General features: G+C 42.8%; 1 protein-coding gene across 1 annotated transcript in view; it reads left to right on the forward strand.

Moving 5' to 3' along the window:
• The first annotated feature begins 1264 nt into the window (after positions 1–1264).
• Positions 1265–19215, forward strand: part of LOC125507311 — a 50097-nt gene continuing 32146 nt past the window's right edge. Inside the window, exons 1-3 of the mRNA XM_048671930.1 lie at positions 1265–1649; positions 2361–3526; positions 3826–3921. Coding sequence (XP_048527887.1) covers positions 3481–3526; positions 3826–3921 — 142 coding nt within the window. The 5' untranslated portion in view covers positions 1265–1649; positions 2361–3480. The remainder of the gene's footprint in view (positions 1650–2360; positions 3527–3825; positions 3922–19215) is intronic.

Consider the following 19215-nt stretch of genomic DNA (forward strand, 5'->3'; position numbering starts at 1 on the left):
CCATATGAGAAGAAGTACCGGAACAGTAATGCACGACAGTTTTTTATTTTTGGTGAACGCAAAAGAGGTTAGTGAGGAGAATTTTCGAACATGTGTCCCCTGAGGTTCATCTAGCAATTTTTCTTCCATGTGAGTGTCTCTAAACTTGGTGATTTTGACCTCCTGCTTGCTTCTCCCTTGGTGACATGAGATCCCTCCTTCACGCATGTTTCTGTTTTATTTAACTTATAATCCCCTCGCAAGTTCAGGTGCTACGAGATCCCTCCAGTGTAATTGGGCCGGCTTTGGCAGATGGACAAACCCGTTATTATTTTTATGAGCTGTTTTACGGTGATTGGATTAGTACTCGGAGTACTTAGCAGTACTTACATGTCTGATCACGTCTAATTTTTATTAGCCGTCAGATCTTGCGGGGAATTTTAATTGATTAAATTTAATATGTTAATTGCGATAAGGGCATAATGATCCAGGGGGAAATTATCTTTTCTTGAACCGATCACCTGAGGACCAGATCTATGTCTACTCGATCCAGTTCAGAATCCTCCTCCGATCTATTCGTCGCCGCTCGCCGCTCCTGACCTTCTCCGTCCTCGACCTGCCCGGCGAGAGGAATAAATTCATCGTCCTCGTCCTCCACCCAACCAACCCCAGCCCCCCACGCCGTCACCGAAGAAGAAGAAGGCCAGATCTGCGCCGGCTGAATCGCACTACAAGAAAAATGCTCATCTATGACAAAAAATAGTGACCGCGGTTTAATTAGTCATACATCTATGACCAAAATTCACAAATTAGTCATGAAGGGTGTAGACGGGCTCAAACCCTATAATCTCATGACAATTCAGAGCCAAAAGGTCGTTATTTGATTTCATAGAAAGGTCATAAAGATGTGAATGGTGCATACTACCTTATTTCAGTCCATAATGACCAAAATATATCATCATAAAAACTTGATGAGGGTGAGTAGATGACAACTCAGCAATTTTGTCTCCGTGGCGTTCCTAGTTGTCAATAATCATAGGAGATGAGGGTGACTAGATTACAACTCAGTAATTTAATTAAGTAAAGTTGATAAAAAAAGGGACTGCACCAGACTCGAACCAAAGATCAATCGCTCATCCAAACAGCCACCTACCAGTTAGACCTCATTGTGCAATTTGTTTACATTGCGATTGAGAATCTTTTAACCGGACATATACGTGATGAGTGGGCCTTGTTTGGGCCAAAACTGGACGTGTCCCTTTTTCTGAACAAAAGAGAAAAAAAACAGGGCCAAGTCCGTGACTTAGAAACGAAACCTAGAAAAAGAATCCCCAATCGTGTTCGGCGGCGGCGCGGCTGACAGCGGGTGGCGCCGCGGCCGACCATCACCTACGCCGGCCAGGCAGCGGGCGGCGCCGCGGCCGACCATCACCTACGCCGGCCAGGCAGTGGGCGGCGCCGCGGCCGACCATCATCTGCACCAAGCGGGGAGAGTGCGGCGCCGTGGCCGTCCATCATCGGGTGGCGGGCAGCGCCCGGCGGCAGAGGGCGTCATCTGCGGAGTACAGACGGCGGCGGACGGCGTCATCTCCAGAGCGGGCTGCGTAGGGCGGCGTTATCTCCGTTTCTAAGTGCTGCAGCCGAACAAAGCTTCTGTTTTGAAGCTACAGGTAAGTGCTCTGAAGCTGCTGTTCTCACTCCTGAGTATTGTAGCTCTTTTCATTCTCTGATCATTTGTGTGGGGAAAAGTACTCCCGTGCATGATATTAAAATACTGTGGCGTATTGTGGCGTACTTAAATCATCTCAACTCTACTGTGGCCTATTGTAACTCTACTATATGTTTACCTGCCATCTCAACTTTGCATCGATATTACATTATTAATGGTTCAAAATTTGAGAAAATTTTCCATCTTACACACATGCATGATATTACATTATCAATTGTTATGTGAAAAATCTACTCTTTCTATCATGGTCATATCTGCTGAATAAACCCAAGTCTGCAGTAGCTAGTGTTTATTTCTTCAGTTTCGTCAATTTCGTCAGTAGTTTGAGGTTGTTTTCTGAATAAACCCAAGTCTGCATAGCTCGAGTTAGTTAGCGCCAAGAGCGAGTTTGGCGCCCCCTCTGATCGCTCGTGGGATTGCACGAGCACCACAATCGGTGGTGGTGTGTAGTTAGGGGCCATGAGCCCGTTTCCTTTGCTGTACTGGAAGTAAATTCTTGAATGAAAGGCAGAAAAGCCGCAAGTTCTGCGCGGCGCAAACCTTCTGGCAGCAAAGTTTTTAAAATACTGTGGTATTCCAAAACCTTTGTGTTAGCTACTTTGGGTCTGTGTAATTCAATTCCTAAATTGTAGCCTTTTTTGTTCATTGGCAGATGGACAGAAGTTGGATAAAAGCTAGGAAATTTTCCGAAGAATACATCAATGGAGTGAAAGAGTTCATGAATTTCGTTCGTGAAACCTATGCCGAGGATGCTCAAATTCTTTGCCCGTGCCGCAAATGTCTCAATGGTAAACAAGAACCTCAAGGGAAAGTGGAGGATCATATTCTTATTTATGGGATGTCTAGCACATATGATAGGTGGATTCATCATGGAGAACCATTAAATGTTGAAGCTGATGCAGATGCACATCATGTGGATGGAGCTACTGATATCGTGGTAGATGTTGCTGAAAAGGATGTTCGTTTGGAGGAGGAGGATCTATATGAAGATGATAGAATTCCTGACATGATACAGGATCTGTATGGATCGGAGGACACGGGTAGACAACAGTCAAAGTTTGCAAAAGTGATAGAAGAGGCAAAGTGCTCACTTTACGAAGGGTCTGAAACTTCAAGATTTTCATTTGTCGTGAAGTTACTCCACATCAAGTCTTTCTATCGGATCTCCAATGTTGCATTTAATGCAATACTCGCGTTGTTGGCCAAGTCATTCCCGAAGTGCTCGATTCCCAAATCTTATGAGTTGGCTTGTGTGTGACAGTGTGACTGATGTTGATGACAAGTAGTGAAGTGTGTCAGGATACACTTTATATTTCTTCTCTTTCTGAGGTTGAGAGTCGCATGCCATACTCTGCATGAGAGGTGGCCATGAATAATCTCAGCTGTACACCGCTCATTTTCTCTAGATCTACTAGTCTGGCTGGCTGGTGCTGGGAAATGACGAGGGCAGGGCACCATCTGGCACCACTTACTACAGCTTCATCAACTTGAGAATTCAGAATCCAGAGTACTAGAATTCAGAAGTCAGAGTTTCTTGTCATATGTATATAATGGTTTGGTTACCTGATTGCATCTGGTTGTAACTACTAAACCTGATTGAACTGTGCTAGTCAGCTTGTGTGTGTTGTTTATCTACCTTTCAAAGCATCAGCCCACTTTATATTTTTAATAACTTGTAACTGCTATGCTGCTCCCTAGGCCATTAACTCGTCCAGCAAGCAAGGCAAGTAAACCAGGCAACAACCAAGCTGACTAGCACAGTTCCAGTTCCCATGAGATCTACTATGACAAAGATGACAAGGAGCAAGAAACTTGCAGGTATACGACTTGTTTGTTTAGTGTGCTGTTTGGTTTTCTATGGACGTGAATTGTGCTTTGTATAGTTTCGTGCCTAGCTAATGTTTGTAACCTATTAATCGAAATTTACGTCTTCTAGGATTGCTAATAGTTCGCTCCTGATATGTACTCTATAAAAAATAAAATAGTTCGCTCCTGATTTGTATTTGTATTCTAGGATTGCTAAGAAACTCGCAGCTCAGTTGTTTGTGTTGTCTTGCTTCTCCTATGCATTTCAACCATTAAGTCTTACAATTATATTTTTTGTTCATGTAAAAAAGCGCCAACTACTGAATATGAGAAGATTAGGGCTAAAAATATGATGAGGAACAACCGCATATTCCAATCACTTGGCATCGCTGCATTAGGTATGATGGTTAGTGTAAGTGCATCTAGTGCCACCCCTAGTTGGTTTTGGAGTATTGACGACAAACCTAGTTGAGGGACTAATGTGTTTGTGAGAATTGCAGGATAACACAGGTAGAAGTCCCTCATTGATTCGGTTTTACTACCAGAGATGACCCCTAAAAATGTACGAAGACATTGAAGTCAATGGTGGTATATGAAGATATTCACATTGAAAGCTATGACATGAGAAGACACCACGTGAAGCCTATGGAACTCGAAGACTTAATCTTTCGCAGTTTTTATTTCATTTGTGATAAGTCATAGGAACCACCGTACTGTTAAGTGGGGTCCAAAAGAACCAGTCAGAATGACTGAAGTGATGCCTAATTCAAATCCTATGTCTTCGAGCGAAGACTATGAGAGCAAAATCTTGTCCAGAGTCGGACAAGTCAGCTTTTCTTGTAGCCCAAGTAAAGTTGCCGTGTGAGTTCGAAATCTGACCGTTGGAACACGTGTCAGTTTCTTAGTGACCCAGGATCATTTCGGACAAATCAGGTCGGGTTGCCCAGTGGCTATAAATAGTCCACCCCCTACAACCATAAACGGTTGGCTGCTCAGATTTCAGTGCACGGCTTTTGTCGTTTGAGAGCAACCCACCTCGAAGCCTTTGAGAGAAAATTTCCTAGCAAGGAGAAAAGCCCTAACCACCCAGAGCCAGAGAGAATCGGGCATCACTTAAGTCTTCTTGTCTGAGTGATCTGAAGACTTATTACACTTGAGGACTGTGCATCCTCCAGACGGTTAGGCGTCGCGTTCTGAGCATCCAAGAGACATTGTGGATTGCCGGTGAATGAAGTGTGTGAAGGTTTGGGAGTCTACCTTGAAGACTTACTGTAAGTGCATCTAGTGCCACCCCTAGTTGGTTTTGGAGTATTGACAACAAACCTAGTTGAGGGACTAATGTGTTTGTGAGAATTACAGGATAACACAGGTAGAAGTCCCTCATTGATTCGGTTTTACTACCAGAGATGACCCCTAAAAATGTATGAAGACATTGAAGACAATGGTGGTATATGAAGATATTCACATTGAAGACCATGACAAGAGAAGACACCATGTGAAGCCTATGAAACTCGAAGGCTTAGATCCTTCGTAGTTTTATTTCATTTGTGTTGAGTCATAGGAACCACCGTACTGTTACGTGGGGTCTAAGAGAACCAGTCAGAATGACTGAAGTGATGCCTAATTCAAATCCTATGTCTTCGAGCGAAGACTATGAGAGCAAATCTTGTCCAGAGTCGGACAAGTCAGCTTTACTTGTAGCCCAAGTAAAGTTGCCGTGTGAGTTCGAAATCTGACCGTTGGAACACGTGTCAGTTCCTTAATGACCCAGGGTCATTTCAGACAAATCAGGTCGGGTTGCCCAGTGGCTATAAATAGGCCATCCCCTTCAACCATAAACGGTTGGCTGCTCAGATTTCAGTGCACGGCTTTTGTCGTTTGAGAGCAACCCACCGCGAAGCCTTTGAGAGAAAATTCCTAGCGAGGAGAAAAGCCCTAACCACCCAGAGCCAGAGTAAATTGGGCATCACTTAAGTCTTCTTGTCTGAGTGATCTGAAGACTTATTACACTTGAGGACTGTGCATCCTCCAGACGATTAGGCGTCGCGTTCTGAGCATCCAAGAGAAATTGTGGATCGTCGGTGAACGAAGTCTGTGAAGGTTTGGGAGTCTACCTTGAAGACTTACCGGAGTGATTGGGCGAGGTCTGTGTGACCTTAGCTCAAGGAGAATACGGTGAGGACTGGGTGTCCTGAGCTGCGTGTTCAGGACTGGGTGTCCGGGACTGTGTGTCCTTTGGTTTAAATACCTAGCCGCTCCAACCAGACGTACAGTTGTCACAGCAACTGGAACTGGTCCAACAATTCATTGTCTTCAATGTATCACTGGTTTCATCTTCACTTCCTTTTAACTTACTGTTATTCATTGTGAAGCCATTGCATGCTTGCTCTATCTCTCGTCTTCACAACGTAACTGTATGATTTGATTGGCTTCATAACTTCTTCCTACCTGATCCTTATTACACTGCAGCTACATGTCATTGTGCTTTCACTCTATTGAATACTTGACCATGGCTTGCCTAGTGTAATCTAACTTCCGCTGCTTAAGTGATAGGCATATCTGTACTGTTTGTCTTCATAACCTTCACGTTTTGAAGACTTTCATAAAAATCGCCTATTCACCCCCCCTCTAGTCGATATAACGCACTTTCACTTACCATAGTGATTGGGCGAGGTCTGTGTGACCTTAGCTCAAGGGGAATACGGTGAGGACCGGATGTCCTGAGCTGCGTGTTCAGGACTAGGTGTCCGGGACTGTGTGTCCTTTGGTTTAAATACCTAGCCGCCCTAACCAGACGTACAGTTGTCACAGCAACTGGAACTGGTCCAACAAATCATTGTCTTCAACGAGTCACTGGTTTCATCTTCACTTCCCTTTACTTACTGTTACTCCTTGTGAAGCCATTGCATACTTGCTCTATCTTTTGTCTTCACAACGTAACTGTATGATTTGATTGGCTTCATAACTTCTTCCTACCTGATCCTTATTACACTGCAGCTACTTGTCATTGTGCTTTCACTATATTGAATATTTGACCATGGCTTGCCTAGTGTAATCTAACTTCCGCTGCATAGTGATAGGCATATCTCTACTGTTTGTCTTCATAACCTTCACGTTTTGAAGACTTTCATAAAAATCGCCTATTCACCCCCCTCTAGTCGATATAACGCACTTTCAATTGGTATCAGAGCAAGGTGCTCCCTTGTTCTGTGTGATTTGGTTTAACCACCTGGAGTTTTAGCTATGTCGACTGCAGGGATAATCAAAGTCTCCGCTGCGTGCCCCGTCTTCGATGGAATTGAATATCCCTACTGGAAGAATAAGATGCGCATGCATCTTGAAGCCATTGACGTCGACCTATAGTATGTCGTCGAGAACGGCGTTCCCAAGGCTGGAGAAGGTGTCACTGCTGCTGATGTCAAGAAGTTCACTCAACTGGACTCTACTGCCAAGAATATCATCTGTGGTCATCTGACCAAAGGACAGTATGGCCGTGTGAGTGCCTCGAAGACATCCAAGCTGGTCTGGGACTGGCTGTCCAAGGTCAATGAAGGCATCTCAACTCAGAGAGATCAGAGAATCAGTGTTCTTCGCAACCTCTTCAACCGCTTCAAGCGAAATGACAATGAGAATGTCCAGCACACATTTGACCGGCTCACTGACATCACAAATGAGCTTCAAGCCCTCGGCGCCACTGAGATCACCAAACATGAAATCGTCAAGACGCTGCTGAGATCACTTGATAGTTCGTTTGACATCCTAGCCCTGACGATTCAAGAACGTCCAGACTTCAAGACACTCGATCCGTCTGACATACTTGAGAGGCTCAACACACATGAGTTTCAGCTTTCTGAGAAAAGAGATATCTACGGTCCAAACTATGGGTGAACTCGTGCCTTGAAGGCAAAAGCTGTGTCCTCATCTGAAGAAGAATCTGACAGCAGTTCTGATGATCCTGAAGACATTGGAAGGGAACTTGCAATGCTAGTGAAGAAGTTCCAGAAATTCACCAAGAAGAAAGGCTTCAGAAAGTCTTCACGATCAAGCTCAAGGAATGATGAAGCTTCTGCTCATGACTACAAGAAGAAAACATGTCACAAGTGCAAGAAAACTGGACACTTCATCTCTGAGTGTCCACAGTGGGACAATGAGAACAGAAAGAAGAAGAAGAGCAAGGAATATGACTCTGACGACAAGAAAAAGAAGAAATACTCAAAGTCTTCTTCCAAGTCTTCCTCAAAGTCTTCATCATACAAGAAGAGCTCAACTGGCAAGGCTCGTGCATTTGTTGGCAAGGAAATGGATTCAGAGGAGGAGTCCGCTTCTGAGGAGGCAGAGGTGGAGTCTGAGGAGGAATCTGATTCTGGCATTGCGAGTCTGGCTACAGCATACGTCGCCAAGTCCATCTTCAACACTGAAGACAATGAATTCATCACCAACACCGATGCAAATGACAAGGACGACTCCACTCCTACCTACTGCTTCATGGCACGCGGTGCCAAGGTAAACACACGCACTACTTGTTGGGGAACGTAGTAATTTCAAAATTTTCCTACGCACACGCAAGATCATGGTGATGCATAGCAACGAGGGGGAGAGTCTGATCTACATACCCTTGTAGATCGCAACGGAAGCGTTGACACAACGTAGAGGAAGTAGTCGTACGTCTTCTTCCCGATCCGACCGATCCAAGCACCGTTACTCCGGCACCTCCGAGTTCTTAGCACACGTACAGCTCGATGACGATCCCCGGGCTCCGATCCAGCAAAGCTTCGGGGAGGAGTTCCGTCAGCACGACGGCGTGGTGACGATCTTGATGTTCTACCGACGCAGGGCTTCGCCTAAGCACTACAACGATATGATCGAGGTGGAATATGGTGGCAAGGGGCACCGCATACGGCTAAGGAACGATCTCAATGATCAACTTGTGTGTCTAGAGGTGCCCCTGCCTCCGTATATAAAGGAGCCAAGGGGGAGGGGTGCGGCCCGCCCTATGGAGGCGCAGGAGGAGTCCTACTCCTACCGGGAGTAGGACCCCCCCAATCCTATTCCAAATAGGATTCCCAAGGGGGAAAGAGGGAGAGGGGTGGCCGGCCACCTCTCCTAGTCCAAATAGGACTAGGGGAGGGGGGAGGCGCGCAGCCCTTGTGGGCAGCCCTTTCACCTTTCCACTAAGGCCCACTAAGTCCCATATGATTCCCGGGGGGTTCCGGTAACCTCCCAGTAACCCGGTAAAATCCCGATTTCACCCGGAACACTTCCGATATCCAAACATAGGCTTCCAATATATCAATATTTATGTCTCGACCATTTCGAGACTCCTCGTCATGTCCGTGATCACATCCGGGACTCCGAACAACCTTCGGTACATCAAAATGCATAAACTCATAATATAACTGTCATCGTAACCTTAAGCGTGCGGATCCTACGGGTTCGAGAACAATGTAGACATGACCGAGACACGTCTCCGGTCAATAACCAATAGCGGGACCTGGATGCCCATATTGGCTCCTACATATTCTACGAAGATCTTTATCGGTCAGACCGCATAACAACATACGTTGTTCCCTTTGTCATCGGTATGTTACTTGCCCGAGATTCGATCGTCGGTATCCAATACCTAGTTCAATCTCGTTACCGGCAAGTCTCTTTACTCGTTCTGTAATACATCATCTCACAACTAACATATTAGTTGTAATGCTTGCAAGGCTTATGTGATGTGTATTACCGAGAGGGCCCAGAGATACCTCTCCGACAATCGGAGTGACAAATCCTAATCTCGAAATACGCCAACCCAACATCTACCTTTGGAGACACCTGTAATGCTCCTTTATAATCACCCAGTTACGTTGTGACGTTTGGTAGCACCCAAAGTGTTCCTTCGGCAAACGGGAGTTGCATAATCCCATAGTCATAGGAACATGTATAAGTCATGAAGAAAGCAATAGCAACATACTAAAAGATCGGGTGCTAAGCTAATGGAATGGGTCATGTCAATCAGATCATTCAGCTAATGATGTGACCTCGTTAATCAAATAACAACTCATTGTTCATGGTTAGGAAACATAACCATCTTTGATTAACGAGCTAGTCAAGTAGAGGCATACTAGTGACACTTTGTTTGTCTATGTATTCACACATGTATTATGTTTCCGGTTAATACAATTCTAGCATGAATAATAAACATTTATCATGATTATAAGGAAATAAATAATAACTTTATTATTGCCTCTAGGGCATATTTCCTTCAGTCTCCCACTTGCACTAGAGTCAATAATCTAGATTACACTGTAATGATTCTAACACCCATGGAGCCTTGGTGCTGATCATGTTTTGTTCGTGGAAGAGGCTTAGTCAACGGGTCTGCAACATTCAGATCCGTATGTATCTTGCAAATCTCTATGTCTCCCACCTGGACTAGATCCCGGATGGAGTCGAAGTGTCTCTTGATGTGTTTGGTCCTTTTGTGAAATCTGGATTCCTTTGCCAAGGCAATTGCACCAGTATTGTCACAAAAGATTTTCATTGGACCCGATGCATTAGGTATGACACCTAGATCGGATATGAATTCCTTCATCCAGACTCCTTCGTTCGCTGCTTCCGAAGCAGCTATGTACTCCGCTTCACATGTAGATCCCGCTACGACGCTTTGTTTAGAACTGCACTAACTGACAGCTCCACCGTTTAATGTAAACATGTATCTGGTTTGCGATTTAGAATTGTCCGGATCAGTGTCAAAGCTTGCATCAACATAACCTTTTACGGTGAGCTCTTTGTCACCTCTATATACGAGAAACATATCCTTAGTCCTTTTCAGGTATTTCAGGATGTTCTTGACCGCTGTCCAGTGATCCACTCCTGGATTACTTTGGTACCTCCCTGCTAAACTTATAGCAAGGCACACATCAGGTCTGGTACACAGCATTGCATACATGATAGATCCTATGGCTGATGCATAGGGAACATCTTTCATATTCTCTCTATCTTCTGCAGTGGTCGGGCTTTGAGTCTTACTCAACTTCACACCTTGTAACACAGGCAAGAACCCTTTCTTTGCTTGATCCATTTTGAACTTCTTCAAAATTTTGTCAAGGTATGTGCTTTGTGAAAGTCCAATTAAGCGTCTTGATCTATCTCTATAGATCTTAATGCCTAATATGTAAGCAGCTTCACCGAGGTCTTTCATTGAAAAACTTTTATTCAAGTATCCCTTTATGCTATCGGGAAATTTTATATCATTTCCAATCAGAAATATGTCATCCACATATAATATCAGAAATGCTACAGAGCTCCACTCACTTTCTTGTAAATACAGGCTTCTCCGAAAGTCTGTATAAAACCAAATGCTTTTGATCACACTATCAAAAAAAAAAAAAAAAAAAAAAAAAAAAAAAAAAAAAAAAAAAAAAAAAAAAAAAAAAAAAAAAAAAAAAAAAAAAAAAAAAAAAAAAAAAAAAAAAAAAAAAAAAAAAAAAAAAAAAAAAAAAAAAAAAACCCAAAAAAAAAAAAAAAAAAAAAAAAAAAAAAAAAAAAAAAAAAAAAAAAAAAAAAAAAAAAAAAAAAAAAAAAAAAAAAAAAAAAAAAAAAAAAAAAAAAAAAAAAAAAAAAAAAAAAAAAAAAAAAAAAAAAAAAAAAAAAAAAAAAAAAAAAAAAAAAAAAAAAAAAAAAAAAAAAAAAAAAAAAAAAAAAAAAAAAAAAAAAAAAAAAAAAAAAAAAAAAAAAAAAAAAAAAAAAAAAAAAAAAAAAAAAAAAAAAAAAAAAAAAAAAAAAAAAAAAAAAAAAAAAAAAAAAAAAAAAAAAAAAAAAAAAAAAAAAAACAAAAAAAAAAAAAAAAAAAAAAAAAAAAAAAAAAAAAAAAAAAAAAAAAAAAAAAAAAAAAAAAAAAAAAAAAAAAAAAAAAAAAAAAAAAAAAAAAAAAAAAAAAAAAAAAAAAAAAAAAAAAAAAAAAAAAAAAAAAAAAAAAATGCTTTGATCACACTATCAAAGCATTTATTCCAACTCCGAGAGGCTTGCACCAGTCCATAAATGGATCGCTGGAGCTTGCACACTTTGTTAGCTCCCTTTGGATCGACAAAACCTTCCGGTTGCATCATATACAACTCTTCTTCCAGAAATCCATTCAGGAATGCAGTTTTGACATCCATCTGCCAAATTTCATAATCATAAAATGCGGCAATCGCTAACATGATTCGGACGGACTTAAGCATCGCTACGGGTGAGAAAGTCTCATCGTAGTCAATTCCTTGAACTTGTCGAAAACCTTTTGCAATAAGTCGAGCTTTGTAGACAGTAACATTACCATCAGCGTCAGTCTTCTTCTTAAAAATCCATTTATTCTCAATTGCTTGCCGATCATCGGGCAAGTCAACCAAAGTCCATACTTTGTTCTCATACATGGATCCCATCTCAGATTTCATGGCTTCAAGCCATTTTGCGGAATCTGGGCTCACCATCGCTTCTTCATAGTTCATAGGTTCATCATGATCTAGTATCATGACTTCCAGAACAGGATTACCGTACCACTCTGGTGCGGATCTTACTCTGGTTGATCTACGAGGTTCAGTAGTATCTTGATCTGAAGTTTCATGATCATTATCATTGGCTTCCTCACTAACTGGTGTAGGTGTCACTGAAACAGTTTTCTGTGATGAACTACTTTCTAGTAAGGGAGCAGGTACAATTACCTCGTCAAGTTCTACTTTCCTCCCACTCACTTCTTTCGAGAGAAACTCCTTCTCTAGAAAGGATCCATTCTTAGCAACGAATGTCTTGCCTTCGGATCTGTGATAGAAGGTGTACCCAACAGTCTCCTTTGGGTATCCTATGAAGACACATTTCTCCGATTTGGGTTCAAGCTTATCAGGTTGAAGCTTTTTCACATAAGCATCGCAGCCCCAAACTTTAAGAAACGACAACTTTGGTTTCTTGCCAAACCACAGTTCATAAGGCGTTGTCTCAACGGATTTTGATGGTGCCCTATTTAACGTGAATGTGGCCGTCTCTAAAGCATAACCCCAAAATGATAGCGGTAAATCAGTAAGAGACATCATAGATCGCACCATATCTAGTAAAGTACGATTACGACGTTCGGACACACCATTACGCTGTGGTGTTCCGGGTGGCGTGAGTTGCGAAACTATTCCACAATTTTTCAAATGTACACCAAACTCGTAACTCAAATATTCTCCTCCACGATCAGATCGTAGAAACTTTATTTTCTTGTTACGATGATTTTCAACTTCACTCTGAAATTCTTTGAACTTTTCAAATGTTTCAGACTTATGTTTCATTAAGTAGATATATCCATATCTGCTTAAATCATCTGTGAAGTGAGAAAATAACGATATCCGCCACGAGCCTCAATATTCATCGGACCACATTACATTAGTATGTATGATTTCCAACAAATCTGATGCTTGCTCCATAGTTCCGGAGAACGGCGTTTTAGTCATCTTGCCCATGAGGCACGGTTCACAAGTACCAAGTGATTCATAATCAAGTGGTTCCAAAAGTCCATCAGTATGGAGTTTCTTCATGCGCTTTACACTAATATGACCTAAACGGCAGTGCCATAAATAAGTTGCACTATCATTATCAACTCTGCATCTTTTGGCTTCAACACTATTAATATGTGTATCACTACTATCGAGATTCATCAAAAATAGACCACTCTTCAAGGGTGCATGACCATAAAAGATATTACTCATATAAATAGAACAACCATTATTCTATGATTAGAATGAATAACCGTCTCGCATCAAACAAGATCCAGATATAATGTTCATGCTTAACGCTGCACCAAATAACAATTATTTATGTCTAATACTAATCCCGAAGGTATATGTAGAGGTAGCGTGCTGACTGCGATCACATCGACTTTGGAACTATTTCCCACGCGCATCTCACCTCGTCCTTTGCCAGTGTTCGCTTAATCCTTAGTCCCTGTTTCGAGTTGCAAATATTAGCAACAGAACCAGTATCAAATACCCAGGTGCTACTGCGAGATCTAGTAAGGTACACCTCAATAACATGTATATCACATATACCTTTGTTCACCTTGCCATCCTTCTTATCCGCCAAATACTTGGGGCAGTTCCGCTTCCAGTGACCAGTCTGCTTGCAGTAGAAGCACTCAGTCTCAGGCTTAGGTCCAGACTTGGGTTTCTTCTCCTGAGCAGCAACTTGCTTGCTGTTCTTCTTGAAGTTCCCCTTCTTCTTCCCTTTACCCTTTTTCTTGAAACTGGTGGTCTTATTGACCATCAACACTTGATGCTCCTTCTTGATTTCTACCTCCGCAGCTTTTAGCATTGCGAAGAGCTCGGGAATTGTCTTATTCATCCCTTGCATATTATAGTTCATCACGAAGCTTTTGTAGCTTGGTGGCAGTGATTGAAGAACTCTATCAATGACACTATCAACCAGAAGATTAACTCCCAGCTGAGTCAAGTGATTATGGTACCCAGACATTCTGAGTATATGCTCACTGACAGAACTATTCTCCTCCATCTTGCAGCTGTAGAACTTATTGGAGACTTCATATCTCTCAATCCGGGCATTTGCTTGAAATATTAACTTCAACTCCTGGAACATCTCATATGCTCCATGACGTTCAAAACGTCGTTGAAGTCCCGGTCTATGCCGTAAAGCATGGTACACTGAACTATCGAGTAGTCATCAGCTTTGCTCTGCCAGGCGTTCTTAACGTCTGCAGTTGCATCAGCAGCAGGTCTGGCACTCAGTGGTGCCTCCAGGACGTAATTCTTCTGAGCAGCAATGAGCATAATCCTCAAGTTACGGACCCAGTCCGTGTAATTGCTACCATCATATTTCAACTTTGCTTTCTCAAGGAACGCATTAAAATTCAACGAACAACAGACACGAGCCATCTATCTACAACAACATAAACAAGCAAGATACTATCAGGGACTAAGTTCATGATAAATTTTAAGTTCAATTAATCATATTACTAAAGAACTCCCACTTAGATAGACATCCCTCTAATCTTCTAAGTGATTACGTGATCCAAATCAACTAAACCATAACCGATCATCACGTGAGATGGAGTAGTTTTCAATGGTGAACATCGTTTATGTTGATCATATCTACTATATGATTCACGCTCGACCTTTCGGTCTCAGTGTTCCGAGGCCATATCTGCATATGCTAGGCTCGTCAAGTTTAACCTGAGTATTCTGCTTGTGCAAAACTGGCTTGCACCCGTTGTAGATGGACGTAGAGCTTATCACACCCGATCATCACGTGGTGTCTGGGAACGACGAACTTTGGCAACGGTGCATACTCAGGGAGAACACTTCTTGATAATTTAGTGAGAGATCATCCTATAATGCTACCGTCAATCAAAGCAAGATAAGATGCATAAAAAGATAAACATCACATGCAATCAATTTAAGTGATATGATATGGCCATCATCATCTTGTGCTTGTGATCTCCATCTCCGAAGCACCGTCATGATCACCATCGTCACTGGCGCGACACCTTGATCTCCATCGTAGCATCGTTGTCGTCTCGCCAATCTTATGCTTCCACGACTATCACTACCGTTTAGTAATAAAGTAAAGCATTACATCGCGATTGCATTGCATACAATAAAGCGACAACCATATGGCTCCTGCCAGTTGCCGATAACTCGGTTACAAAACATGATCATCTCATACAATAAAATTCAGCATCATGCCTTGACCATATCACATCACAACATGCCTTGCAAAAACAAGTTAGACGTCCTCTACTTTGTTGTTGCAAGTTTTACGTGGCTGCTACGGGCTTAAGTAAGAACCAATCTCACCTACGCATCAAAAACACAACGATAGTTTGTCAAATAGACTCCGTTTTAACCTTCGCAAGGACCGGGCGTAGCCATACTTGGTTCAACTAAAGTTGGAGAGACAGTCGCCCGCAAGCCACCTGTGTGCAAAGCACGTCGGGGGAACCGGTCTCGCGTAAGCGTACGCGTAAGGTTGGTCCGGGTCGTCTCGTCCAACAATGCCGCCGAACCAAAGTATAACATGCTGGTAGGCAGTATGACTTATATCGCCCACAACTCACTTGTGTTCTACTCGTGCATATAACATCAACATAAATAACCTAGGCTCTGATACCACTGTTGGGGAACGTAGTAATTTCAAAAAAATTCCTACGCACACGCAAGATCATGTGATGCATAGCAACGAGAGGGGAGAGTGTTGTCTACGTACCCAACGCAGACCGACTGCGGAAGCGCTGACACGACGTAGATGAAGTAGTCGTACATCTTCACGATCCAACCGATCAAGCACCGAAACTATGGCACCTCCGAGTTCGAGCACACGTTCAGCTCGATGACGATCCCCGGACTCCGATCCAGCAAAGTGCCGGGGAAGAGTTCCGTCAGCACGACGGCGTGGTGACGATCTTGATGAACTACAGCAGCAGGGCTTCGCCTAAACTCCTCTACAGTATTATCGAGGAATATGGTGGCAGGGGGCACCGCACACGGCTAAGGAATAGATCACGTGGATCAACTTGTGTATCTAGAGGTGCCCCCTGCCTCCGTATATAAAGGAGCCAAGGGGGAGAGGTGCGCCGGCCAGGAGGAGGGCGCAGGACGAGTCCTACTCCTACCGGGAGTAGGACTCCACCCCCCCCAATCCTATTCCAACTAGGATTCCCAAGGGGGAAAGAGGGAGAGGGGTGGCCGGCCACCTCTCCTAGTCCTAATAGGACTAGGGGAGGAGGGGAGGCGCGCAACCCTTATGGGCAGCCCTTTCACCTTTCCACTAAGGCCCAATAAGGCCCATATGGCTCCCGGGGGGTTTCGGTAACCTCCCGGTAACCCGGTAAAATCCCGATTTCACCCGGAACACTTCCGATATCCAAACATAGGCTTCCAATATATCAATCTTTACGTCTCGACCATTTCGAGACTCCTCGTCATGTCCGTGATCACATCTGGGACTCTGAACAACCTTCGGTACATCAAAATGCATAAACTCATAATATAACTGTCATCGTAACCTTAAGCGTGCGGACCCTACGGGTTCAAGAACAATGTAGACATGACCGAGACATGTCTCCGGTCAATAACCAATAGCGGGACCTAGATGCCCATATTGGCTCCTACATATTCTACGAAGATCTTTATCGGTCAGACCGCATAACAACATACGTTGTTCCCTTTGTCATCGGTATGTTACTTGCCCGAGATTCGATCGTCGGTATCCAATACCTAGTTCAATCTCGTTACCGGCAAGTCTCTTTACTCGTTCCTAATACATCATCTAACAACTAACATATTAGTTGTAATGCTTGCAAGCTTATGTGATGTGTATTACCGAGAGGGCCCAGAGATACCTCTCCGACAATCGGAGTGACAAATCCTAATCTCGAAATATGCCAACCGAACATCCACCTTTGGAGACACCTGTAATGCTCCTTTATAATCACCCAGTTACGTTGTGACGTTTGGTAGCACCCAAAGTGTTCCTCCGGCAAACGGGAGTTGCATAATCTCATAGTCATAGGAACATGTATAAGTCATGAAGAAAGCAATAGCAACATACTAAACGATCGGGTGCTAAGCTAATGGAATGGGTCATGTCAATCAGATCATTCAACTAATGATGTGACCTCGTTAATCAAATAACAACTCATTGTTCATGGTCAGGAAACATAACCATCTTTGATTAACGAGCTAGTCAAGTAGAGGCATACTAGTGACACTTTGTTTGTCTATGTATTCACACATGTATTATGTTTCCGGTTAATACAATTCTAGCATGAATAATAAACATTTATCATGATTATAAGGAAATAAATAATAACTTCATTATTGCCTCTAGGGCATATTTCCTTCAATGTCTTCAGGCTGAGCATTGTCTTCATGTGGATCAGGTGCTGAGATGATAAGTTCTTCTTCAGGATGAGCTTCAGAAGGTATAATCTCTCCAGTTCCCATAAGCTTGATTGATTCACTAGCTGGAACTTCATCTAGAACATTTGGCAGTTGCTCTCTTTGTGAACCATTGGTCTCATCGAACCGCACATCCACTATTTCAACCACTTTGTAGTGAAAGAGATTGAAGACTCTGTAGGAGTGCGAATCCTTTCCATATCCAAGCATAAAACCCTCATGTGCTTTTGGTGCAAATTTTGAGGTGTGGTGTGGGTCCTTGATCCAGCATCTTGCGCCAAATACTCTGAAGTAATTGACATTTGGCTTCTTGCCAGTTAGGAGTTCATAAGATGTCTTGTTCAGAAGCTTGTGAAGATAAACGCGATTGATTGTATGGCATGCAGTGTTAATGGCTTCAGGCCAGAATTTTCTTGGAGTCTTGTATTCATCTAGCATCGATCTGGCCATCTCAATGAGTGTTCTGTTCTTGCGTTCAACGACGCCATTCTGCTTTGGCGTGTACGGAGCTGAGAATTCATGTGTGATGCCCAAAGTATCAAGATATGTATCAAGGCCAGTGTTCTTGAATTCAGTGCCATTGTCACTTCTGATGTGCTTTATCTTGGCGCCATAATTGTTCATAGCTTGATTGGCGAAGCGTCTGAAGACATCCTGCACTTCAGTCTTGTAAAGGATTATGTGCACGAAAGTATATCTGGAGTAATCATCAACAATGACAAAGCCATAGAGGCAGGCAGTAGTGGAAAAAGTTGAGTAGTGAGTGGGACCAAAAAGATCCATGTGAAGCAGTTCGAAGGGTCGAGTGGTGGTCATGATTGTCTTCGAGGGATGTTTTGCCCTCGTCATCTTCCCTGCTTCACAGGCACCGCATAAGTGATCTTTCTTGAACTTGACGCCCTCGATGCCTATGACATGCTTCTTCTTTGCAAGGGTGTGGAGGTTCCTCATGCCAGCATGCCCAGGCCTCCGATGCCAAAGCTAGCATTCTGAAGCCTTTGCCAGAAGATATACTGCAAGCTGTGGCCCTGCTGAGAAATCTACCACATACAAATCATCTTTCCGATACCCTTCAAACACTAGAGACTTGTCAGATTCCATTAGTACCAGGCAACAATATTTTCCAAATATTACGATCATGTTCAAATCGCAAAGCATTGAGACGGACATTAAGTTGAAGCCAAGGGATTCAACAAGCATGACTTTATCCATGTGTTGATCCTTTGAGATTGCAACTCTACCTAGACCCAATACCTTACTTTTACCAGTGTCAGCAAATGTGATGTGGCTCTTGTCGGATGGACGTAAGGTTGAGTCCATGAGAAGGCTTCTTTTGCCAGTCATGTGATTTGTACACCCACTGTCAATAATCCATTCTGAAGACGCTGGTGTCGTACCCTACAGTGCAGTTAGGGGAATAGGCTTCACGAAGAGAATTGTGAAGCAAAAACATTTGACGAACCAGTGGGTTATGAAAACTTAGATCCAGGTTAGGACTAATAGGGAGTGTAGCATGCGATTCAGGAACGAAATACATAGTGATGCCATTCGGGCATTTGATCTTGCGCCCTGCAAGACTGTTAAGGTCCCCAGCAATAGCGTTAGAAGATTTTGGTTTTCTGCTGGAGACCTTTCCCTGCAAAAGAGAGTTAAGCTTTCTTAACCACCCACATCTTCAAGGGTGGCTTAGAAGCAATAAGTCTAAGTGCAGCATCTGAGAATTTTGGCTTTGAAGCCCTAGCAAACAGTCTAGCAGGCGGACAATAGTACTCATAAGAATAGGCAGAATAG

The sequence above is a fragment of the Triticum urartu genome, chromosome 5 (genome assembly GCF_003073215.2).
Source record: "Triticum urartu cultivar G1812 chromosome 5, Tu2.1, whole genome shotgun sequence".
NCBI lineage: Eukaryota > Viridiplantae > Streptophyta > Magnoliopsida > Poales > Poaceae > Triticum > Triticum urartu.